Genomic DNA, 26,897 nt, shown 5'->3' on the forward strand with positions numbered 1-26,897 from the left:
TGAAGTTGTCATCTACACACAAACACATGTATTTGTTAATAAACCAACTAATAAAATACAACAATTTCACTCACCAAAACTGAAGCATGAACGTCTTGGAGGTTTCTTTACCACACAGCAGTCGTGTTATTTGTCACATAATTACATAAAAATGCTCCATAAGCCACCAATTTCACAAACATATCAAAAGGTTTTAATGAGCTGAAGTAGTGTTGATGAGGCCCAGCAGCTACAGCTGCCTGTGTCACTACCACCATGTTATTTCTGTTGGTAACGTTGGCATTTTAACATGGGAGATTGTTTTGGTACTAAAAGCTACAACTTAGCTGGTACCAACTCCTATTTAGGTCTTACTACATTGACATGAATTAAATCAAGTCGTCCATACATTTAGAGTGAATGGTCTGATTCTTATATAGTGCTTTTCTACTCTCCTGGAGTACTCAAAGCGTTGTATACAACATGCCTCATTCACCCCCTTCACACCCACTCATACAAGCACTTCTAAACTTAAGTGCAATCTAACCAACATTCACACTCCAATGTTAGTATTTTGCCCAAAGATATTTGGAATGCAGACTGGAGAAGCCAACCTTCCGATCAGTAGCTGATCTCCTCGACCACCTGAGCCACACACTTTATGCACCTTAATATAAATTTCAGTATAGATAAGAAGTTTACCTGGACAAAAAAAGGCCTAACTTATAAATGTATTTCATTATACTGATGTTTCAGAAAGCAAGTTTAACAAATCGGTAGACATCAAATACTTAATTTTACTAACACAATAAATAAAGAGATGAGGCTACGTTTTAATCAGGTGCATCTTAATGAGGTCGAGGATGTTTCATTAACTAACAGGGACAAATGCCAGTAATGGCAACTGCGAATTAGTTTAATTATGGAGTTTTGATATCATATCCATTAGGAAGTGAGGTGTGAGTGTGTATTAGACAAAGAGCTTAGGCTCTATATAACTGTGTGTGAATGAGTTTTGTAGTAAATATGAATTGAAACAAAAGTTAGCTTGAAGTTCATAAGACATGAACTTCACATCATCTCCAACATGATGTCAGTAAATGGGGCATTTTTCCATCACGGCAACAGATTACAGCATGAAAAAGATCATTGTTCTCAGTCGATATCACGAACCTCAATCAATACCAAAGCTTAGGTCTTCACTCAAACCTGCAGTTTTAGAACTTTTATATCATAAGTAAATGACTAAAGTAAACCAGGAGGACTCATACAGGTCCTATACAGAGCCTCGAGGTCCGGTAAGTGTAACCAGTAAAGCCACAAAAAGGGTAGACAGGCATGCGGATGGTGTGACTCAGAGCTCCAGTGGTTCTCCAGCCACCTTTAGCCTGGCTCTCAAATCCCCCCCTGACAACCGTAGCGTGCAGAAAATAAAAAGACATATTTCTACCCTAAGAGGAGAGAGAGGAAGATTGTGGAGGAGGTGAAGTGGCAGGGGGCAAAAGCAAAACATCAAGCAAGGAGATGAACCCAGTGGGGGTTGGGTGGGTGTTGCTGCAAGCTGAGCAACTGATCGCTGGAAGTGATTTGGCTAAAAACAACATGTCATTATAGGAGCTTGCAGGGGCAAAGTAAACAGCTCGTATTTTTAGAAGGCCAGGAGAGGACAACGGCTGGGTAGCAGAATTCTCCCACTTCCACTGAAGAACGAAGGAATTTGCGAGATGTGGCGTCATCCATCACAGCCTGCTTTATCCATCAGCTGCTCTGTCCTGACAAGGCAACCGGGCCCAACCCATTGACCCCTTCACCAGGCTCAAACTCCAAGCAGCTGGTCAGAAGATGGAGCATGAAAAAAGCCCCCAACCTTCAAATCCACGCCCCATAGTAACTGATTTATATGGTGTAGATACAAGCCCTTTATCATTGCTCCTCAACAGGCCCCTATTGAGGAGGGCAGCCAGGTCCTCTAGGCTTGGCTGTCAGTCCTCGCTCTCATCATGGTGGGGCTTTTGTTTTTTTGGCATATCTTTGGTTTTTATGGCTTGGCCACTCTGATGTTTACCCCTCCAGCTATTAGCGAAGTGTAATTCATAGAGTCACTGTGATGTCCAATGTATGCGTCATTGTAGATGAATATTGCATTTACTTTTTATGAGGCTTTTTTAAAGTCCCATACCATGACTGAGTGAGTGGACGGGTAGGGCTGATGGAGGGGCTTCTTTATGAGATGTTTGGTGTCATAGCGCCATCTAGTGGTGTGCGTTTAACAGTATTTAACTGTCATTCATTTATGGCATCAACGCTGATGCTGATTGATAAGATGCAGCTCACAGTCTGTCTCACTCTCTATCCAGTTGCGTTTACTCTTCTTGTGGGAGAAAACAGCAGTAGCTGTATTTCATTTAATTGAATTTCTGCTTTATACAAGCTGAAGTTCCTCAAAGCACTTCATGTTCTAAGATAAATACTCTAAAATATTAGAGAGTAAGTTACAACAATCTGAAATTCTGATTAATCTGAATAATTCACTTTTAACAGGAAGAAAGCAGGAAGACAGCAAAACCAGACTGCAAGCCTTTTTTATATGTTTATTTTGTTAAATAAATGCAGTCTAAGGATGTTTTAAAAACAAAAAGTCAAGAGGAAAAAAATCATCATGTGTTTCTCTCCCATTTTTCACTCTCAGTGCTGCTTAACCTGAACAAGATATGACTCTGGGAACGCTAATCTCCTCCTTTTGATTACTGACCTAAAATAAAGTCGAATCTAAACTATTTCTTCTTCGTTCTACATGTCAGACCTCATTGTTTGTCTGGGATTTTTCCCCCCCAAGCTTTTTCAAATATTTTCATTATTTCCAGCTTCACGTTAAAACATGACACACATTTGATGCAGCCTCAGACTTCTGGACGTCACTGCATTGACACACTGGCTGTGAGGCAGCTGTGACTAATGTTAGTCTGTTAAAGCACCGGCTTGCCGATTTCCCTCTCTTCTGTTCACTGCTCTGATTCGATTGATTCACCGCTGAACACAAGCTTACTTTGCGCCTGCCCTGCTATGATAAGTAGCGTAAAAAGTCCATTGGACATTTGCATAGGAAAATAGAGATGGAGTCAGTTTTTGTATACAATGAGGTTTATAAAACACAGCACATATATTTCAAGACATACTACCTTGCACTTGTTTCTTCAACATAGCTTTCAGTCAGGTAATACTTTCTACCTGTATCAAAGAGTGTAACTCTTTTTCCTCATCTCCTTTTGTCCTTCAGTGACTATTTTGTTTCTTCAGCTCAAATCCCAGGAGATCAATCACTCCGAGAGCTTCCATCCTGATAAACACGTCTACTACAAACCTATAATACTGCACAATTAATTAAATTAGCCTTGAAACAAACTTGATCTCTCACCTGAGCACTGGAAGATATTTTACTTATATTAATGTTATGCTGTTGTTAACTGCCTTTTATCGTTTTATTGTGAACAATCCGTTTTAAATATGAACATTTGAAAAATAGTATATTGATGTTTTCTTATTTTGCTTGTCCTTGATGCACCTGGAGTACTGCTGAAATATGACAATATATCAAATCAGAAAATAATATTACAGTCAAATTTTTTCTGTGGTTCATTAAAAATGCTGAGGATAATAAATGATTAAATCATTCTGCTGCATTTGATTTACTGGCTGATAAAAGTATTTATCAATTGTTTCCAAAACACAAAGTTTTCACACGAAAAGCTTTCAGGGAAAGTTTGTTTAATATATGTATTTACAGGCTTTTACTAATGAGACATATTCAGCCGGTGGACAGTTTACGGTCAATATGCTATAAACAGGCACTGTTAGGAATACATGCATGCATGGACACATGCATGCACGCACACACACATGCACACACGCATGCACGCACACACACATACTCCTCTGCATGTCCCCTGATAAGAGGAAGTAAATGAATGAATGGATGGATTTACAGACCAGTCTCTATAGCAACTGCATCCAGTTGTATATCTGGTGAAATCTAAGGCAACGTGGATGTACTACAGATGCACTTTAGGCTGATCCATAGTAGTATTTAGGTGGATATTTAAATTTTTAAAAAATCACAATAAGGAGAAATAATGTAAATATTGTATGTGTATGTTAAATTATCTGTTAAAGTGATTTCCAAACACCCTGAAACTTGAAAATACCAAATAAATACAGGGCCAGTATTTTAAGCTTATGTCGGGGAGATCAGTGTGATTTTTGCTTCCCATCTTGTTTTTTCTTTTTCTTGAGACCTGGAACGTACGTAAAGTACTTTGAGTCAACTTCTATTGTGTAAATGTGCTACAGGATATAAATAAAATATATGTGACAATCAACACAAAAAGATTCAGACATTTTTCATAGTGCATATTTTTCATGACCTGATGCCAATACCAGCATTGGTTTAGATACTATCGACATTTGGAACGATCCACCCACCCCCAGTGCTCATACTTTGAGGAGCCGGTTACATCACTCTGATCTAAGGGGACCCTCACATACTTGCGGACACCTTAAATACAACTTTTCTAAGTGGAGCATCGTCCCTCAGAAACAACATCTGGCCAAGTCACACTTTCAGTAGACAGCAGGAAAATCTTCCCTGCAGTCACACTACTTCAGAAAAAACATGCTACATTTGGTGTTTATCTTTGGTATAAATGACAAGCTGCTAACTAAAGGTTTAACAAAAAAAGTAACACCATTAGCACTGAACCTGTATTCTGCAAAAGTATATTTGAATCAGTTGCACTCAAACACTTCATCCATTTTCTTCTTGGAAAGAAGAGCAGAAATGAGGAAATGTGTTCTTTATGGCCCTTATAATCAAACATAACACTCATATGAACCCCATCCCAAATGCATTGATCCTTCATATCAGATTAATTTACAGAAATTTCTTCACTTATAAAATTGTTCTAAATTCTTTTTTTTAATAATTTAAGAGTTGTAGTGTTTAAAAAAAGCCCTGTCCAAGTCACTGAGTGGAGAAGACATTTTGGTTTAGCCACTTTTCAGCTGAAATCAAGACTAATTTATTCATATAAATAATCATGCTATCATGCATATTTATAGGAAGGAAGCTGAGGAGGCTTCCCATCTGTCACATGGTCGCGTTTAAATATAATGGATACAGACTGGTATCAGAAGTGGAAGCCGTTCTATATAGAAGTGACAACTACTGGAATATTTAATCTTCTTTGGAGATCCCGCTGGGGTAATGCTGCACAGGTTCCTCCACCTCAATCACCTCCACCACCAGGTCACGGATCTCCTTGACGCAGTCCAGAGGCCGTGCTTGGGCAGGACTGGAAGGTGTCTCCTCTTGAACGGGTTCACTAGACAGAGATGCTTTCATTTTCTCCACCTCCTCTGCTTCCACCTCTACAATGGCTCCAGTTCCAATGACAGTCCCACTCTTCACCTCTGTCTGGACTGGCACCTTGTCACTTGCTGTTATGTCCTCAGTAGCATCTCCTGAACCCACTGGTGACTTCCTGATGTTAGCTTCGCCCTCCAAAATGTCTGAGGATGTTGACACGTCATCTGTGGACTCAACATCTGAGGGATGAGACTCGCTTCCCACTGACACAGCCAGAGAGCTCGTCTCTGAGAAAGCAACTGGTTCTGCGTCCCCTACGTTCTCACTGAGGACTATTCCTCCTAGTGCTTCACCACTAGGTGGAGCCTCGACCATGATTTCTGGGTTCTCACACTGTGTCTTTGCTTCAGTATTGGCAGGCAAGGATTCAGTTCCTTCTGCTGAAAGGTTAGAAGCATTGAGAGATTCTGCCTGCTTTGGTGCTTCTGTTGTTGTTATACTTCCTACAGCAGTGGGAGGTTCTTGTGGAGCATCTGCGCTGTTCGTTTCAGGCTCAGCAGCTGTCTTAGTTTCTTCTGTTTTGACAGAAATCACATCTTCATGCATCACAATCGCTGGAACTGCTGCTGCTGTATCATTTGTGCAGCTCTCTGGCATGTTCTCTATTAAATCAGGGCTGTTGAGGTTACTATTGCTTCCTGCTTCTTCCGCAGCAGTTTGGATGACATCCTCTGCTTTAAGTGCTGGTAGGTCTGATTCCTGACTGCCAGAGGAACTAGTACCAACCCCTGTTTCAACCTTCCCCAGAGGTGTCTCACCCACTATCATGTCCTTTAAGGCCTCACTCTGAAGCTGGTCTTTCCCTTCCTCCTGCTGTTCTTGCTTCTGGGAGCTGGCGAAGACATCATTAGAAGCAAGTGGAGAAGGCTGCGGCTCTAAAGAAGGTTTATTGAGGGAAGCCAGTGTCATGGCTGGGCTGCCAGGAATAGATGCTGGCAAGGAAGAGAGGCTAGACTGACTGGTCAGGTCTCGCTTGTCTGTGAACAAGTTGTACTTCTTTAGGTTGGCTGCCTCCTTCACCACTGCAGAATGACAGAACAAACAGGAGGATCGATTAGACGTAACTCTACACCTGTGTCTGGGGAAAGGCTGTGTGTTGCTAAGTTGCCATTATTAGTCTTTTTGTACCTTTAGTGACTTCCTTGTCCAGAATTTGCAGAAGGATGTTTTCATAAACATTGTCAACATGAACGAAGCTTGAATGGTCACTATAGATGATCTGTTCAAGACCCTGAAGCTCCTGTATAGAGGGACAAAGACAAAAGTGTCAGGCTTTGTTGAGGGATATGTGTGTTACATAGTGTATACAAATATAAAATCCCATAGACCTGGCGTCCACATATGTGGACATCACATTTTGCTTTACAAGGGCCTGATATCCACTTTCCACTTACGAGGACATTATACTGCCTTTATTCTATCAAAATTTAAAGCGAATGTCATTTTTCTCAGAAACAAAAATCAGGTACAAAAAAAATAAAAAATATCACATAATTCTTTGTTTTTACATTCATCAGGTCCCAATCAGCCCAAATAGCAAACAGAAATTTAAAATGCATGCCATGGAAGAGTTCGGGTCTTTAAATTTTCATCAAATCAAAATACAAGAGAACGTGATAAATTTCCTTGAAAATTTTATTTGAAAGACACATAAACTATACAGGCTATTCCCTATAAATTGCTAATGCTGCTCAGTCATATGCTAACTGTTAAGCCAATGTATGTCCCACCTGCCAATGAGACACAAATGTCAATATAAGAGCAGTAAATTTAGGTCAGAGTTATGAGTAATATCACAAACTGATATGGTTAGGGTTCAAATAAGCTAGGGTTGATAAAGCAACTACTATTAATTGTAGAGTTATGGTAGGAACAGATGTGCTGGAATTTAATGTCCATAGAAAGACATTATGCTGTGTGTGTGTGAAAGACAGAGCCCTCACAGGTTTGCAGGTAGACACCAGGCTCTTCTTGATGAAGGGCAGAGTGATGGAAACCAGAGCTTCCTGGAAGATTCTCTTCCTCACCGTGCTGCTGTCATAGTCGTATTTCTGCAAGAAGATGGAATAAAACCAGTCAGTGCATCTGGAGGAGAGTTTATTAGTTTTAGATAAACAGGACCTATTCTGATTGTTATCTCTTACAAGCATTTGGCCTACAGTTCTGATGACATTTCTGTATACAAGTGAACATTTCATATTAGGGGGTAGATGTGAACCTCACCTGCACCTGGTTACAATTTTCTCATGTCTTAACTAGAAACTTGGGAAGTTTTGTTTTAGATGACAAACTGACCTTGAGCACTATGTGTTTGACCTTCTCAGTGGCAGAGCTGGCGTTGTCTGGGTTGTCCTGGATGGCTTTGTAGAGCAGCTGCTCGAAGGTAAAAGCTGCATTCTCAATCAGCTAAAATGAAGAAGCAGAGAATTAAATTGGACTTAACACTCCCAATATGTTATGATTTTTTTTTTTTTGCTATCACTGTACACTATAAAAACTTAATCCAAATTTTCTGGAGCTAATCTAAGGAGCTTGGAAAGAAAAGTTGCTTGAAGACGTTTCACCTCTCATCCGAGGGGCCAGGTTTCACAATGAGCTCACCCGAAACTCCATTGTGACCCACACCCGTTTTCACACCTTGGCTCATGTGATTAGGTAGAGGATCATCAGGGGGTCCCTTTGTGTCCACCATTTGACCTTAGAACTGAAGAAGCTTCTCGGATGAGAGGTGAAACGTCTTCAAGCAACTTAAAGAAGTCCAGACGCTTTTCTTTCCAAGCTCCTTAGATTACGATGACCTGGATGACTGAGAACCTTCACAGACATATTTCTGGAGCTAGTTTTCTGGCATCTTCTGGTTTAATCAAGGGTAAGTAGCAAAGTTAAAGCAATTTAAGAAACAACCTTTCTGCTTTTTGTTTCTACTTTGTTTACTGCCACTCAACAGGAGTGAACTCACATTTAGCTAATTATCCAGTTGATTTGACAAAATCAACAGTTTTTTTTCTAATAAGAAAAGTGAAGCTCATATTACGAATCACCAGCAATCATAAACTACACTAAGTAAATAAACTATCGCCAGTGTTTCATAAAATGCTGATTCACAAACGAGTTGTGAAATCCTTACACTCACTCCATCTCAGTAGAAATACCCTCTCAGAAGGAGGGAAAGGGAATTCAAATAAATTGCCATGTGAATGACAGCATGAAGCTGTACCTGCTGCAAATCGATCTGAGCACTGTGCATCACTCCTGTGGTGTCGGAGAATCCAAACCTCGCCTCCAAGTGCTGCAGTTTAACCTGCAGGGAGCCGATCTTCTCATAGCAGTTCAGCAGGTTCGGTTTTGCCATGGCGTCGAGAGACTGAGAGACAAAGAGAGGAGAAGACAGAGTAGAAATTAATGAGATTAATAGCCAAGGTTTGTCTGTTCACTTTCACAAGGTATGAAAGTGAATGCAAATGGACACTTTGTGTCAGCCGTGCAACAGACTGGTGACCTGTCCAGCATGTATCCAGCTTAATATCTAATAGGTCACCAACAACTTATGTAGAGGTAAATTTGGGCTTGAGGAAACATCTAGTTTCTGAAAAAATCCCCTGTATTAAAGAAAAACGCTACTCCTAACCTTAGTTAACTCTTTCCTGTGAATGTTATAAAGTTGAAGGTTTAAAATGAGATGAATCAGCCCAACCAAAAGTAATTCTCTGGAGGTTTGTTCCGTTATATCAGAAAAAAACCAAACAAGTGAAATTCCAACCAACCTGTTTCAGCTGTTCGTTACCACATCCCTGCTTGATGTCCTGATACACTTGGTCCATCGTGTTTTCACTTAGTCGCCGTCCTTCCTGGAACCCAGCGCTGATTGGCTCCATCAGCTCCTCCAGGACTGAGCCTAGGTACGGCTGGACAGAGTCGGAACACAGCTTCTCAGCTGGCTCTGACACTTTGGCTGGAGAAAAAAAAATTACATTTGAGAAAACAGCCCAATTCCGTCACCCTTATTCCCTATACGAAGCTGCACTTCATTAGATCATTACATGGAGAGGAATGCAACACATCATTCTGTTTCTGAATGTTCTAAGTAACAAGGCTATCAGATAGATGAGAATACCTCGGATTTTTTCCTCGAGCTGCCTTCTTGAGTTGAGGATCTGGTCCATGTCGGAGTGAATCAGCACCTCTTGCTGCCGAACAGACACCCGACATTCCTCCTTCAATGCTGATAGCCCCTCAAACATGTCCTCCTGGACCAGGATATATACTGCCTCCACCATCTGAAGGTAGCAAATTCATGAAAAAGATGGGTTTTTTTTCTTGTTTTTCCTCTTTTTAAATGAATTTCAGCTCTTTTTTAAAAAATAAAAATGACTTCCAAGAGTGCAGAAAAGAGCCCGGAGACTTCATGAATAATGTATTAGTGCACGACTTTTTCAGATATAACCCTGAAAAACAGACTTCCATTCATTTTTCCTTTCAACAGCTGGGAAATGAAATCCTATATTTCTTAGAAACTGCATCAGTTGCAAACATAAATGACTCACAGCAAACCAAACTCTCTTCCTCTCAGTCTTTTTGGCTTTGAGGCCAGGCAGCATGTCTTTCTCCAGAGACGGCAGCAGCTGCTCCATCACCATGTTGGCCATCACCTAGAGTTAACAGACACAGAAAATATCTCAGGTTTGTCTCATCATCATCCAAACGAGGCCAGAATAAACTTTTATAAACTCTCAGGTTTTACTAGTAAGACAGGATTTCAATATTTTTTAAAAAACGAAAAAAACAAAACAAAAGCAAACAAAGCAACAAAAACACACCATTTATATAGCGATATATACACACATAAAAAGAGTGTTCTCTGGAATATTTCGCAAACCTATGTCAGGAAAAATGTCCAACAAACCCCGAGTTTAGAAATTAACTCTGAGCTGATTAACTCTGAGAATATTAGCTAGTTACTTCAATCAACTCTGAGTATATTCAAAGAGTTCAGCACGTACATGAGTAGAGAAAGGAAGCCATCGTGAATTGAGCTCCAGTAACACACGTTGCTCTGTGGCAACAGGTAAATAAAGAGCAAAGCCTCCATTATAATCTGAGGGATACTGATGCATGGGAGTGTGGACATTTTAATTAGCTTAAAATATTTATTTATTTTCCTTTGGTCATCATTTACCCCATTGGTACTTTAATTTCTTGAAGATAAACTGTATATAAACTGTATGAAGGCCTGATAGCCGATGTCTTTGTGTGCAGACCCACTCAGACTGATTTAGCTGATTTTCAGTGGAAAAAAATATAAATTTTCTGTGAATTTCAGACTCTGTGCCTTGTAAAATACTGTTTGACAACATTTAAATTTACACTGTTCTTGAATATACTCCAGTGGCTCCAGCAAGTGTTTGTGTTTTACGCATGTTTAGTTTGTTGTTATATCAGAGGACAAATTCCTTCTATAATGCTAAGAGGAAGGATTGGAGACTGTTACGAAAATGTCATGTGGGTAAAGGCATAGTTTATGTTCACTGCCCCAAATTATTATATCTCTTTCTAATAGTCTGTGCTAGTGGCTTATATAATGGGAAAAGTACGGGGACAAAGAATCAACATTGCCGGTAGCCTCTTTCAAGGTCCACATGGTGAGACAAATGATTTCACACCTCTGATTATACAGACATCAAAGCCAAAACAGTATCCCCAAAAAAACTGAATCAAAGCCCTTTTAAGTTTCAAGGCTTAAAACTATTAATTCTTCAGAGGAATTTTGCATCTGGTCAATGAGATTCCTAACATAAGCCAATGTGTGTGTTTTATAAGAAGCCTGTTTGATCTACATCTATAAGGTAGAATAGACAGAATGCCTTTTGTTGCCACTATACACATGTACATGTCCAGGGGTGCGTTACACAGCTAATAAGTCAACCTAGCTTTCCTGTACCATCCTTTATCCGTTTAATTTTCATTTTGTAAATGTATTTACATGTATTAATTATGTAGCCATTTCACTATTTATACTTAAGTAAATATTCATCCTCAGTATTACTATGTTGGGAGAAATAACTGTTGCTAAGAAAAATAAAGAAAAGAGACATACCCTTGCATCACTTCCTATCAGCATGTCCCAGGCTTCGTATTTGCCTTTGTCCTGTCTGTAGAGCTGAATAGCTTTAAGGAAGGCCTGAACTTCACAAGTCTTTTTCTTCAGGAAGTCTGACAGAGGGAAGAGAAAAAAGTCAGACATGCAGGGAGCTTTGAGAAAATGAATTCACTGTCAAAACATTGGGCCATTGCGCTCGCTTGTTTTATCTTTATCATTTATTCATCAGCTGATTTTAACAGTACTTCACTGATCGCACACAGCAGATATTTATCTTTCATCTTGATGCTCAGATGACAAAATCGTCACACGACAGTCTTTGTGGCACAACGGCCAGTCATAATCCTCTCAGTTTTTTGTAATCCGGCCACAGCTGGGTAGAAGACACGACTGTATGATCATGTTGGTTTTTACCACCATTTTAATGATCTTGCGTGGGTTCTCTCTGGGTACTTCGGCTTCCTTCCACAGTCCAAAGACATGCAGTTAGCTGGGATAGGTTAACTGGAAACTCTAAATTACCCATAGGTGTGAATGCAGCAGCTTCCTGCAGCTTAACTGCAGGTGTAAATACAAGCGACTGTGAGACGAGGTTGTGGGGCCGAGCGAAGCGACCATTGTGGCGGGTATACTGTGGCCACTCTGTCAGCACTCAATGCTCCATCCACAACCCATTCAGCCTGCCATTATTATTCATCTTTTCTCTGACTACAGTCCACAAACTGCTGGGTTAATGTTAACAGATGGCTCATGTGACTACCAGAGAACTGCTAGTTTAATGGATAATGTTAACATGTGTACTGGCCAAGTTAACATTTAAAATGTGTAATTAACACTTCAGTCTTGTTGAAACAGGAACTTTATGAAGACTTTCAGAGAGATCAGTAAAGGGTTGTTCGGTGTTATGAACATTAATTACTCACACTATTAGTAAGAGGAGGAACTGTGTGCCTGAGGAGGTAAGAACATCCTTTTCTGTAGCATCTTACCTTGGTTCTGGTGTCTGATGCAGTCTGATAGGATGGAAATGAAGGTAGCCTGTGTGGCCTGTTGTTTGAAGCAGAAATAGGAGTCCCTTCTGTAGGGCAGACGCAGGTAGACTGGAAACTGTCCCGGCATCCCTGCCATAGGTGGAGCAAAGTCCTCTTTTGCACCTGAAACAGAAAAGAGTAGATGAAAGTCTACATGTGCTGCTAGTGAGCAGCTGTCAAATGGCCAGAACCATTTATTCTTTAACTTTGTAGTGCACTAAAAATTAGATGACAGTAGCAGGCTAGACAAGATTACTTTGATTATGATGTAGGAGAAGGTAATGGAAAATAGGTATTGACTTGGAGATGAATAACTTAGGCTTATTACTGTAAACAGTATGATACTGCAGTATATTTCTAACTAAGCAGCTCTTTCCATTTCGCTTGACAATACTTTCCTTAACAAATACCATGCATTTTGGGATCAACTTGAAAGAAAGGCAGATATGAAATGTAAAAGTGAGATCAGAGGTCAAATGTGAACGATATTAGAAAGCAATCTTTAATGTGATTTTATCATATCTTAGATGTTGCCATTACAAAGGCAGTATCATTTTAAGCATAATTTTAAAGACAAACATTTTATGAGGGTTTGACAGTCTTAAACATTGAACCTTTGATCTCTTCTTAATGTGATATTTATAATTTTCTTATCATTCCCTACATGCCTACAGACAATATTGCCAAAAGCATTTGCCTGTTTGCCTTCTCATACATATGAACTTGAGAATTGTTAATCCAGAGGGTTTAATGTGATGTCGACACTCCCTTTGCAGCTATAACAGCTTCAACTCTTCTGGGAAGCGCCTTCCACAAAGTTTAGGAGTGCGTTTATTTAATTTTTGATGATTCTTCTAGAGGCACATTTGTGAGATCAGACACTGGTGTTGGACAAGGAGGTCTAGGTCTCCGTTTCTATTCATCCCACAAGTGTTAAAGTTCTTTATGAACCTTGTTTTGTACACTGGAAAATAGTTGTATTGGAACAGGAAAGGTCCGTCCCCCCTTCCACAAAGTTGGGCACCCTCCAAACCCAGATTCGTCCCATGGATTACCAGACAGAAATGCGTGACTCTAGAAATATGTTGTTGGTCATGAAGTAGTGTACAGGCAACATCCATTGAAAAATACAAATGAAACACATGCAAACAGAGAACATCACATTTACAGGGGGACAATGAAATGAACATAATATATAGGAAAATCAAAAATATTAGGATTTATAATGAATCCTTTTTGAAAAGCATATAGATTTTAATAATAACTGTGTGTGACACAATGTGTGTAGAAGGTTTAGTTCAGATTGGCCCACCCTCTGAGGAGCTACGGTACATACGAACATATATACGCTAAGATTATTGTTGATTATTATTATAAAATAATAATTGATAAAATAACCATTTCTTTTTGGACATTTAAATTCTCATGATTTCGTCTTTAGCTGTGCTTCTTAAGAGGCTTGATGCTTTATGTACCCTTTTCCCATCTCTAACTGTTACCAGTTTGAAAATTTGAGCTTTTCATACGTAATAGTACGGTGTTAGAGGCTGTTCTACTATTAAACCAAAAGCAACTGACTTTTTCCAGTTAAAGAAAGGTCTAAGATAAAGCCTATGATGTCATCACGAGCCAAAACTATGGTTTTATTACAGAAATGACGGCGAAAGGTAGATAAAAGCATTGGCTGTGAGTAGAGCAATGTGGAAAATGAACCCATCACACAGTTTCACATTATTCTTACTAAAATATAAAGCGTAATATAAACTTTCATCATTCAGCTGGCTTTTTAAATATACTAACTAATTGCTATAACATTAATATTAGCAGTGGAAGAAAGGGTATTATCTAATATTCTACAATTGGTTTTTCCAAATTTGTCAAAGATTTTTAATAAAAATTCAGCTGACGTTACTAACACTGATATTACAGAATCTCCTAACAAGGTGGCTTTAAAGAGAGAGTAGCTAATACTAATGGAAGTTTAAGGTAAGCGTTATTTTGAACTGCCAGTTATCGGGAGTTAATTTAGAAGAAGAGATTTGAAGACAGGAGACAGACACGACCATAGTCCCCTTTATAGCACATATAAACGTATCGTGCAATGCCTACATATAGTTTAGACAATATTAAATTGAAAATGTTCTCTACTGGAATTCAATATCTTCTAAAATTACTGTCTGATGATTGCTTTGTTGTGTGATAGAGGAAATTTGCAAAGCTTTATTAAGAACCCAGTACCATAAGGCGATGTCATAAAAGTGTAAGTGAATCTAATGACTCTTAAACCATATGTTAATCCAGTGGTTCCCAATTTTTTTCTGCTAGGCCTCCCTTTGTTTTACAAACACATCCTCACACAACCATATTTTGTTTCCAAACTCTAACATTTCATAAACAATTAAACAAAAACAAGTAAACTGCAATAAATCACAGGCAGTAATAAAATACACTACTAATTCTTTTACGCTACATCCACACCTACACGGGTATTTTTGAAAACGCAGCTGTTTCTATGCGTTTGGGCCTTTCGGTCACACGTAAACGGTGTTTCGAATCACCGACAATAGAGACCCCTTTTTTGCGCTTACGTGTGGACGAGGAATACAGAGTTCGTCACGCAACGTCAAAGGTATGTGCCCTTTTTCACGTCACGCTGTGCGCCACGTTATTGTGACAAAAAAAAGAAAGAAAAATAGTTGTTTTAGGTGTTTTACTCACAGCTTTCATCAGGAAAACATTTATCCACTACAGCCATGTACGCCTCTTCTGCCGTCAGAACCTTGCCCCCTGTAGGCAGGAGCTTGTGGCATGGAGGAGCTCCTTTAACAAAGGTCTGAAGAAAGAAGACACAGAATGAATAAGAGGGGCCCCTTATGTAGATGCCTTTGATTTGCTGACATCACTTTCACAGACTCACCTCAACGCTTTCGTGACACTCCAGGCAGTAGTTGGCTCTCACCACCACATACCTCTCCCGCCACTTCCTGGTGTCATCAAAGTAAAAGACACTTTCCTCATATAGCACTTCACCCTCCTCTGGAGCCGCCTGGTGAACACGAACACGTGCATGAAAATTTGTGCCTGCTCGTCTTTGAGTTGACTATAAACTCAGTTTGCATATCAGAACATATCAGAGTTGAGCCTCCAGGCTATTGTGGACTGCATGATGAACTTTAACTGTTTCTGCTTTTAAAATAATTCATTAAAATGAGTTTCTTACTGCCAGCTGCCAGGTCAATTTTAAAATGCAGGACGTGATCAGGTCTTTCACAGTGAATGCTCTGTTTTTTATACCTTCCTTATTTTAGTATAGCTTTTCCAAAATGCAGCTATTCTACAATTATTAAATTGTTTAGAGGTTATCGTGTTGTATTCTCTATTTATTAGTAGATGGTCAAATATAGATTTACCTTGACAATCCTCTTTTCCAGTCTTATTGACAGAAGAGCTTAAAGCACTCACGTTTAGTGCTCTATATAAAGAGTGCTTTTACCTCTCACACATATTGCAGTGTTACTTCAGTCTCTATTGTGTGTTTAACATCTTCATTTTCCCCTCAGTATAGGGTTATCTTCTTTTGTAAAATCAGCTGCTCTGTTCCCAGCCGCCTACACTTCCCGGTATTTGTGTTTGTGATTGGCCAGATGCTGCAAGCACCACCCCTTTCATGGGGAAACCCCTGTGTGTTTATTATTGATTCAGCTCGGGTGAAAAGTTGCTAAGATAAGGTTTGTACGAAGCACATGCATCATGGATGTTACATTTCTCCAGTACATTTTAAAAGACATACCCTCTGTTTGAGCAGCTGTGTGATCTTCTGTTTGTGCTGTTCCACATCATCTTCTACCTGAGAGAACTGAGCCACAGAGAACTGTTTCCTGTAGTACGGGCTGAACTCTTCCAGCACAGCCTCGGCCTGGCCTGCAACAATACAGAAGAAAGGCCGCGTTTTTAATACATTGCTTTTGAAGCTTAGAAAAGCACATATTATTGTTGGGGATGGGTGGTGAAAACTGAACACTGAAGCTGTGAATGAATGGTGGTCAGATTACAGACAGACTAACAAAGAGACTGAAATGCAAACCAGCAAGTTTAGACCAAGGGGAAAGCTGTAGAGCTGCACTTAGTGTGAATTGAGTTATTTTGCAATACCAAAAATACAAAAATTAGTTTACAGCAGCATGAAGACCAATTTTGAAGACCAAAGGAAATGAGATAAGAGAGCCACAATTTGTCAGTGTGAAACAAAATACTGTAAAACCCATATGGACCCATAACCCGGTGTTTTAAAGATCTTTAAAGTTAAAGATCACCTTTCCCTCTCCTGCATTTTATAAACTATAAAATATGTGTGTGTGTTCATAAACAGTTTTAAAGTTAATGTACATACAGAAAACAGGCTAATGTTATGACTTTATTTTATTAGACTAAAAAGATTTAAAATCATGACTTGGCCTTCTGGAGCAGGAAAAAATTAACAGCAACAGAAGTAGGTTAATATGTAAAACTACATTACTGGTAATAGATAACCTATAAATAATGAATACATCACTGCAATAGCTGTGAATATGAGGTTAGAATGTTTAGCTAAATTATCATGAATTTTCTATTATTCAAGGCCCACTTTAGTGTCTGCTGGTCTTGAAAAAACATTAAAACAAGTAAAGAGAATGATGACGGCTTACAAGAAGTCAAGGAAAAGGTTAAATTCTAACGCTAATGACACTTGATTGATAAACTGCAGACACATTTATCCCTGCTTCACTACTACAAGCCAAATTAAAAACGTCTTAACTGGTGAAACAGTTCAACCACTTCAAAAAAAAACACAAACAAAAAAAAAAAATTTGTATAAAATGGGCCGTGCTTGACTAACAAAACAAACACATGAAGTCCGAGTTGAAATTGCCATATCTGATTCAAACTTTTCCAGATGCCTTTTAGGAAATATTGAAGAAAAATGGCTCTTCTTTCTGCTTATTTTCAGTGTCTTTCAGTGTCCTCTAACATAGTATTCCAGTCTTAATACATACCAGATGGTATCTCGCTGTACCTGATGTGACCCGTATAATTCTCCTATAATTAGGTGACTGAGGTTGTTGTTAGTAGCTCTCGAGACTATATGAGTCATCTCTATCCAGATTACAATTGGCACGTCAGACTCCAAGACCTGTCACCAATAATCGTCAACCAGAACCCCTTTCTCTTTCTGCTTTTCTTAGTCCTTCCTGTTGTCAGCCGTACAGTTGCCAACACAGAGAGAAAAGAAAACCTCTCAGATTTCTCTCCATTCTTATTAAATCAGGTCAGACGCCTTGTGTGAAGGGATCCTGATTCCTGGGGGGGGAATAAAATTGAGCTCACCAATTCTTTCCACTGTTGCTTGCCTTTGCAAACCAAATCACACCACCAGAGAGATGAGGAGGGGTAGGGATGCGTTAAATGTGTATTTATGCTCCCCCAAATGTTCAGTGTCCCCAATTCCCAGTGATACATCATTCACTTACTGGACGAGCAGCGACAAATATTTGGCTGCTGCTTGTTGTGTCTCCCAGTATAGGTATGCTAATGCTGGGGTTAATGCCTCTGCCATTATGCCTGCATTCTGCCTTCAGACTAGTATGGAACTGGAGCTCTGTTACACTGTATTAATGCACTGAAGAACAGAGCACTCACGGAGCAGAGTTGGGAAGTGAAGTATGTGTTTGTGTAGCATTGTCCAAGGCAAAAGCATTTACTAATGTAGCTATTAATTTATGCATTTTTCACAGACTCTTATTGGAATCATAATGGGAAATAATATAGTATAGCAGCCTTAATGGCCTTCATGTACTGGCTACAGCATATAAACTAATGGCTGTAATTTCATAATGGTTTATGGAACATTTCAATTCAACCCATGTCAAATTATCTACTTGATACTGACTCACAATCAGCTAAAACTGTGCTAGCATCCAAACTGAGGGTTAAAAACCTTTAAGGGGACAACAAGACCTAATTGTGGATTGAGGAAGGAAAAGAACAAAGAAAAAGTGGCGTAGTAGTAGTAGTAGTTTGTCATAGTCATAGTCAGAAGTACTCGGAAGCTAGGAGAAAGGGAAAGAGAAAGGTGGCAAAGGTGAAGGCTAGTGAGTTCTAAGGAAGCCTGAAGGAAGAGTGGGACAAAATTCCACCCAGTGTGCACTAGGAGTGACAGGTGAGTTGGGATAACATCAAGTATCAGGCTCTGAGCCCATTCTTGCTTGCAGTGGTGATGGACAGGTCTATATGGACGACTTGCAGTACACACTGTGATTTGTAGTGAGAGTATGGAGCACAATATATGTGTGCATGACAGGAAGGCAAGTGTAAGGTAAACGTGTGGTCAACCATTCAAAGCAACAGACAGTCCGCAAGAGACGTGCAGAAAAGAGTACAAGCAAGGTGAGGAGTGGGTGGAAATGAATGTCACGGTCATTTATGACAGAAGAATACATCGAGAATGAAGACTTCAGAGAAGTTCACGTATGTTGTGCATAAAATAAAGGATAATGGAGTGTGTTTTAATGGACTATTGTGTCACTAGGTACTGATAAGGAGGATGTAGTGGAGAAGGACATGGAAAACGGTTGGTGTGACAGAACAGGATGCTAGCAATATGGTGAGATTGAGGAAAATCATCCACTGTGGCAATGCCTAAAAGGAGCAGCCGAAAGATGAAGACAACAACTATGAAACATTTAAATACCCTTGATCTAAAGTTGAGTAAAATTCCTTTCTGTAAAACAGTTTACATGGCCAGACACTTTCCATCATGGCAAAGACAGACGATGATGTAATGATGTAAACTGCTGGCTGTTCTGCTTCAAGAGAACATAGAGGAAAAGGTGAGATGATTTGGACATGTGCATACAAGGGATAGTGGATATACTGGACAAAATGTTGAAGATGGAAAACAGGAAGACCTCAGAGAAGTTCATGTATGTAGTGAATAAAACAAAGGTGAATGGTGTTTTAATGGATTATTGTGTCACTAAGTACTAAAACATAAGCTGTGAATCATTTAGTAGCTGGTTTCACCTTATTGATGCAGATGTGTGTGGGCGGGGATCCTCTGCACTGCAGCTACAAACAAGGAAATACTAGGGGTGGTGGAAAAAATCAATACTGTGTAGTATCGCGATATTTTGTTTGCTAATGATGTATCGATACAGGGACAGCAGAAATCGATATTTTGTTACAAAAAGGTTTTTGTGCTCTGACTTCAGAGCATGTTGATCCTTTTTCTGAGCAAGAATCCTGACATTCCTTCACTGTCCAAATGTGTTTAACTTTTTTTTTGGCAGCAATAAACATGACAGTTTACTTATTTTAATTTAAGACATGTTTTATTTTAATTAAGTTTAAAACTTTTTTATTTAACGCAAAATTATATTTTGTTTTAATTTACTTTCAAATTCTTCAGTTGCTGAAGGGGCTGCATAGTTTTCATAAATTGCATAGTTCAGAATAGCTATAATTGTACCAGATGGTTGCATTCAGTTAAGTTGGACTAGACTGTAATACAAACCGTTCAGTTTGTCAACAATAAAACTGACTGAAATGAGAGAAAGACTGAGTGCGAGACTTTGATATTAGATAAAATGAATATTGATAAAGTTTACCTTTATGTACAGAATCTGAATATCGCAAAATATTTTTTAAAATTGCAATAATATCGTATTGTGCATTAAGTATTGTGATAATATCGTATCGTGGGATGTATGGTGATTCCCACCTCCAGGAAATACCCCTACTAACTTATATATACACACTTACAGGCACACTTATTCTGGCTGCCAGCTCTCTAAGCTTTCTGTTAGAATACATTTAACAATAAAAAATAAAAAGTTATTTTCGTAGTCTCAGTGGAGCCTCTTCACAAGGTTATCTCAAATCGTCTCTGACGAGACTGAGCTAAGTGTCTGTGAACCTTCAGCTCAAATCTGCTGCTGTTTATGCAAAATGTCTGCAGCCACTATTTGGTTAATGTATCCTCTTTTTCAGGTTAAGTGATCATGCAAACACAGAAAGGTGCCTTTAGCACCTTTTCATAAATCACTGATTTAAATAAATAAATAAATACATGATAACAACTAAGGTCATGGCTTGCTGTATGATACATCCTTTCCAAGACAGGATGTATCTTTTTGTTTAGGAAAATTCTGATTCTGATTCAGACGTGTGTCCATGTGTTACGCCTGTACAATTTATGACTGCTGCTAGCAAGTTTGCTAGTGTTAGCATGTAGCTTAGCTGGGCTTCCTTTCAATCAACTTTCAACTTATTGCTCTAAAATACAAAACAAAAAAAATTATTGACACAGTGTGGTTAGCTGTCACAAAAATTCCCTTATGACGTGAGACACACAGAGGAGCGAGTTCTAATGCATTTATTTTCACTCTCGGTGAACGTCTATGTGAGTGCTTGTCAGAGCAATCCTGTTGGGCCTTTTTATACATTTCTCCCAACGTTATCCTGGGAACAGATATGTGTGTGTCGCTCTTACAGAGAAACAATTCAGCTACATGGTGTGCTACATGATGCTAACGATGCTTTGGATAACAGATAGCAGAAGAGTCAGAGAGAGAGATACAAGGACTTTGAGAAAGACTGATTAGCGGGACAAGGAAACTGACTGACAGAGAGAGCGATTCCTTTAGCTTACTGAATGTCGTGTTTTAAGTTCATAGAGTCTGTTATTGTTAAGCTGTCCCTTACTGAAGGAAATGCACTTATCACATTGCCACGGTAATTAAGTGATTTAGAAAATGATTAGAAAATTGTTCTACTTTATTTCAGTCTACTGTTAAGCCTTTTACACTGCTGGAATTATAGCTACTAGAACAAAGAACACACACCAAGAATACTTGTTCAACCATTTAATTAATTTAACCACAATCTACCTACAGATCTGCTTTTTATTCACTATTTTATTATCATCTGATAATGTCTCTGTTTGGAGTACGTGGCACTCAGAGGAATCCATCTGCCTTAAAGAAGAGTCACGTGATCCACGAAATGCCCCTTTTAGATTGGCTAGATTCTGACGACACAATCCTTTTTATGTGAACATGTAAGGGAAAACCTGGGTTTACCTTAACAAGCTGATAACCATCTTTATGTGGACAATGTTAGGGTAAGTGAATCCTGACAACAACAACATACCATAGGCATGTATGCTGTACTTGCTTTGTAGCACAGAGCCAAAGATTTATAATAACTAATGATTCAATGCAGGATTCAGGGTCACCTGATCCAGCCCTGATAAAGAAAGGGAGGAGCTAACAAGCCATGTGATAAATAGAAGAGACAATGATAGTGAGTGACAAACAGAGGTAACTGCATACCTGGAGATACTGGGGCTAAAAATGTTATAGCCATGGGCTGTCTACAGCTGACAGGGAAAATGTTGGACTTTTAAACCAGATGCAAGATAACATTACTAAAATGTACCCAGAGCTAAAATTAGCATTTTTGCATTGTATTATACGTGAGACCTATCGAGAGCTAACTTGAATAGGGGCTTCAAGAAGGCCAAACACTGGTATAAAGGGTATATGTTTTGATTAATATCATCTTATGTGTCGGATTAATTCTTGTTATGTTTCTGGAGAATTTCTAGTTCTTAGGCTTTGGTTCCCGTGCTTCCTCTGTTCTCCATGTCTGTGTCTGTCATGTGCTTGTTTTGTTTTGACATTCCCTGTTCTGCGTTCAGTCTCTGTCCTCGTGTTTTCTCTGTGCCCGTCCTGGTTCCACATTTCCTGTCTAGTCATCCCCGTCTTTATGTTCCCTCAGTATCGTGTCAGCTTGTGTCTCTGAGTCTGGGTCTGTAAGTTAAGTCGGTGTGTTTCCTGTTTTACTTTGAAGGTCCGTGTCTTAAGTCAATGCATTCAGTTTTGCTTCCCTTGTCTCGTCCTGCCTGATTAGTCCCAGCTGTGTTTCCCTTCCGTTTCCCGTTTCCTGATTACTCCGCCGTGTATTTTAGTCCTCTGTCATCCCATGCTTGTTGTCAGAATACATTCAGAATGCATTTCTTTTAATACCGGTCTTTTCTGTGTAGGGTTAACAGATCTAATTTATTAGTGTGAGCTCGTTTAACTTATGTTCACTACTAACTCCCATGACTAGTTTTTTTTTTCCCTTTTACAGGCAATCAAATGTTAACAAAATTACTTTTGGGTATAGTGACCCTTTAGGTTAGAGTACCTATATGTAGAGGAGGGGTCCAGGCCTCATCCAACACCCAGAAAACTCTCTGAAGTAGAAAAACAAACAAAAAAACTCCATCTACAGTATAAGAATTACTATAAAGAATCAAAATGAACAGTTTCTGCATCGGTGAGAAAAGGAAAATAGCAGCAGTTCCTCCTCTCAATGCCATCCTAATGCAATATAATACAAATGCATGTTCAAACAACATGTTCTCACTCCCACAGCGCAACATTTTACGCTAGGTGACAAATCGCCTGTATATTATGCTTCCGGGCACCCAACACGTCCCTATATACGAGATCGGAAGAATTAGGAAACCGTTTGGAATGAATCTACACATGTACGTTCGTTTTACTTAAATTGCTTTGGAAAACACTAACGTCATTAAAGTGCTGGTTAAGCTTAGGGATAAGCTTAGGGTTAAAGCTGAAATACATGTCCGGAAAGTGTATTACCCCAGGAGCGTCATTCTACTGGATTCCTTCCATAACATAAGATGGCGCATAGCATAAGAATGTGGAAGGTCACCTTTCACGTTCCTCAGGATCCCCTCGGGACTTGACAAATCATCATTATATTACACCTCGGGAGTGAGAACAGGCTGTCGAATCACAATTAAAAACCAAATGCACCTACATTTGGTCACATAAGTCATAAGTCAAAACTCAAATCTACTGTATTATAGATTCAGCCTGTATCAGTATCTTTGTATTCAGTAGTAATCCATCCATCTCAGGAATTATTCCATGTCTGCAAGCCTATGCTGGTTTCAGGTACCCGTTACAGCTTTCTGTGAGATTTCTTGCAGACATTGAAATATACTTAAAAGGTTCATGACTCCAGCAAATCCAACCGTCTTCTTAATGAAGCCATTTCTTTTACTAATGACTCTTCTGTTTGCTGATGGAAAGACAAGCTCAGGCCATTTTTGATTTGTGTGTTTATTAAAGGTGACACACAAAAGCACAAATGTGTTTCTGTTGTCAGACTCGGTAGAAACTGATGACACTGCAATGAAATATGTGAACAGGTGCAGTGCAGTAGGTGTTGTGCGTTACACCACTTACACTTGTTGCATGTTAACAAGAATATGAAACCCAAAGGATCTCACCTAAGTCTATAATCTGGATTATCCTATAAGTAAAACAACCATTATGAACGGAATAATCTTTAATTGTGTGCAAAGGAATTCACTTACTAGCTCAAAAAAAAACAACAACAAACAAACAAACATCAGGGAACACTACAACCCAAAAGGAATGTAGACAACAGTCACTGCAATGCAGTATAGGCAGGTGCCCAGTTTCTTACCTGAACAATATCTTGGTATGTGAACTATGAGTATGTGCAGGGGAGTGTTGCAGGATTTCAACTGCAAGTCCTAGTTTCACAGGAGAGACCTGCTCTTCCACTTCCACTTCATGTCACAGGATAATCATGGACTAGATTATTCATTCAGTTTCATGCAGATGCTTCCAAGTTAATGCAACTGTTCAGAAATGTCCTCTCTTGAAATTCTTTGAATATTTTCTGAGTCTGTTTCTGCAGCAACAAGTAAACTCAAAAGAAAAAGACTAAAAATGAGACATCCTGAGCCAGAGTAAAAACTTTTCCTGCAGTCTTTTATGGCAAAAGTCTGTTTTATAAGTGAGGCAACATGAAAATAGTTTTGTGGCTCGCCAAAATAAACTGAAGGGCCCCTGTATGGTACAAACTTCACATTACCAGACCAGAAAGCTGTCCATAGTCTGACTGCACAGAAGCAAGTGTTTGGTAGTGAGCAGTTTTATATAAAAAAAAAAAAAAAGTATTTTACAAAATATATGTTTTAACAATCATGATGTATATATTTTTCAGTAATATTGCAAATACAGCATCAAAGAAAAAGTACTATTTTGATATACTTGTACACTTCCGTTCCTGTTGGGAATCCAAGTTTTCTCTATTTTCCTTCTTTAGGAATGCCTTTTTGAAAGCAACCCTTTGATTAAGATCATTTTTGATGACATTTCGGCAAACAGAAGATGTATCGACTGAAGGGCCAAATACATCTTTAAGGTCTTATGACTTTTCCTGTTACTTAAAGATGTGGGTTAAGATACTATTCAACTGCTATAGATATGTTTTAGGCCTTCCACTTGTTATTTTGTGAGGCATCGATAGGACGAGGCATAAAAACATTTATACAGTTTCTGTACCAGCGACTGAATACATGTAAATTCCAATGACAATGCAACACATGCTGTAACTTTACAGATGTGCTTTATTCTGTTTGGCACATAAAGCATTCCATCCTCAAAAGATTCAGTGAAAACTTGTCTTTTTTTTAAAAACATGGTATCTGATGAGCAATCAGGGAAATCTACTGGTCATCTCTAGATTTTTACTCAGTATACACTCACAGCCAGGATATCTGTATGGCGTCCTAAGTGGAAAAAAACTGAATGGTGCATCCCTAGATGTATGATTTTTTTACATGTTTTTAAAATGGTTTTTAGAACCTTGAACATGACCTCTGAGACGATTACTGGGATTGTTATTATGATGACATGACAGTGTATAAGAGGAGAATGCCAGAAAGAAGGTCTTTCAGAGGTAAAGTTGGAGAGAGGTTCATTTAGATACCAGGTTTACGGTTTACCGTCTAGTGGAAAAATCCCAAAGTTCTTCCAGGACAACAAATGTTGAAACATTAACATGTCGGCTCATGTCATGCATGCTTTTACATGCATTCATGTAAACATGTAAACCCACATGAGCAAATGGACAAGCATCAAGTTTGTAGTTACAGCACATGGCTTTTACCAAGTCAGACTTCAGTAAACAGGTTTAAGAAACAAGTATAGTTAATAGTAAATACTGGGAGCATTGTGCTAAGAGGAATAACACTAAATTGAAGTCCAGTGTCTGCACTGAAGGTTTGGCAAGTCAGGAAATACCTGAAACAGTAACTCGCTGAAAGGCAGAAAAAAAACAATGGCCCATAGAGACAAAGGCAGAGTGAGTGGAGAGGAAGACGGCACGAGCGCATGCGTGTGGGTGTCTTTGACAGAAATACAAGTATTGTGAGAACACACACAGAGAAATGAAAATACGCCACAGCAACACAGTGCAGTACGTCAACTTGTACTGTACATTTCACCGCTGCATGTAGAGCTGTCAGAAGTATCAGGCTATAATGGCTGAAATGTACAACTGTATGAATATAATTCATGAGCATAACTGGTTTGCTCATTGCCTGTTTTTGTAGAACAATGGAAAATATAAAAGCATTTGCATGTTTACAAAAGCTAATTAACTTAAATAAATTAATGACAGAAAATACTTCATTGGTCATTTGTAAGAAATAATAGTCTCCTTGGGAGCCACATTAATAATATTTTAATGTGCAGCAGAGAAGCTTTGGAATCCCTGTGGTTTAAGAATTATTTGAGAAACGTAGTCGTTCAGGTGCTGTCAAATAAAGTTACCAATAAAATTAAACATGGCAGCAACAGTTAGTGCCAACGTTACTCCATTCCACCCATAGCTGAAAGGTTTTGCTGCACTAAGAAATGCCACTCTCATTAGAGATGTTCTCTCTATCAGGCTTACATAACCTGAGAAATTGCTACAGATGGCTGACACTCATCATAAGCTCTTCTTGAACAACTGCATTTCAGCAAGTTTCATGGCTTGTAGAGCCAGTTTAACAGTTGCATGCCATCGTGACTTGATTACATAAGTAAAAAATAAAGGTCTTTTGTCCACAGTCCTTATGTTTACACTCACAACAGCCTTAAACAGACTTCCCTTGCAACTTCATCGACAAAATATTAACTTCTGTCTGTGCTTCAACTTCCCTGATTGAAAAGTAATATATAAATATACACTGTCGCTGTTTATTATTACTATTATTAAGTATCACACATAAACTTGTGGAAAGAATAAACAAGTAGTTTATGAATGAAGGCCATTTAACAAGCTTGTTGGTGTTATCAGATAACCATCAGCTAACAAGCTTGTGTTGACCTCCAGCTCCAAAACCACAGCATCTGCTAAAGTTGAGACGTCAGAATGTGGAGCTCAGAATCACCTGTGCCATCGCCATCTTTCATGTACAGGCCACAGTGCTCATTTGAGATTTAAATGAGCA

At 39.0% G+C, this 26,897-nt stretch overlaps 1 protein-coding gene across 1 annotated transcript in view; it reads right to left on the reverse strand.

Annotated features, from left to right (window-relative positions):
• Nucleotides 1-2,594: 2,594 nt before the first annotated feature.
• LOC146689144 (protein Niban 1-like) overlaps nucleotides 2,595-26,897 on the reverse strand; it is a 29,700-nt gene continuing 5,397 nt past the window's right edge. The window contains exons 2-14 of the mRNA XM_085436986.1: nucleotides 16,320-16,450; nucleotides 15,447-15,575; nucleotides 15,248-15,362; nucleotides 12,488-12,652; nucleotides 11,496-11,611; nucleotides 9,946-10,050; nucleotides 9,516-9,678; nucleotides 9,166-9,353; nucleotides 8,619-8,765; nucleotides 7,697-7,807; nucleotides 7,345-7,452; nucleotides 6,530-6,641; nucleotides 2,595-6,423 (exon numbers count right to left, since the gene is read on the reverse strand). Of these exons, the coding sequence (XP_085293112.1) occupies nucleotides 5,210-6,423; nucleotides 6,530-6,641; nucleotides 7,345-7,452; nucleotides 7,697-7,807; nucleotides 8,619-8,765; nucleotides 9,166-9,353; nucleotides 9,516-9,678; nucleotides 9,946-10,050; nucleotides 11,496-11,611; nucleotides 12,488-12,652; nucleotides 15,248-15,362; nucleotides 15,447-15,575; nucleotides 16,320-16,450 (2,804 nt within the window). The 3' untranslated portion in view covers nucleotides 2,595-5,209. The remainder of the gene's footprint in view (nucleotides 6,424-6,529; nucleotides 6,642-7,344; nucleotides 7,453-7,696; nucleotides 7,808-8,618; nucleotides 8,766-9,165; nucleotides 9,354-9,515; nucleotides 9,679-9,945; nucleotides 10,051-11,495; nucleotides 11,612-12,487; nucleotides 12,653-15,247; nucleotides 15,363-15,446; nucleotides 15,576-16,319; nucleotides 16,451-26,897) is intronic.

This window comes from Copadichromis virginalis, linkage group LG17 (genome assembly GCF_057382275.1).
Source record: "Copadichromis virginalis isolate Kocher_CV1m ecotype Utaka linkage group LG17, C_Virginalis_male_GT1.1, whole genome shotgun sequence".
Lineage (NCBI taxonomy): Eukaryota > Metazoa > Chordata > Actinopteri > Cichliformes > Cichlidae > Copadichromis > Copadichromis virginalis.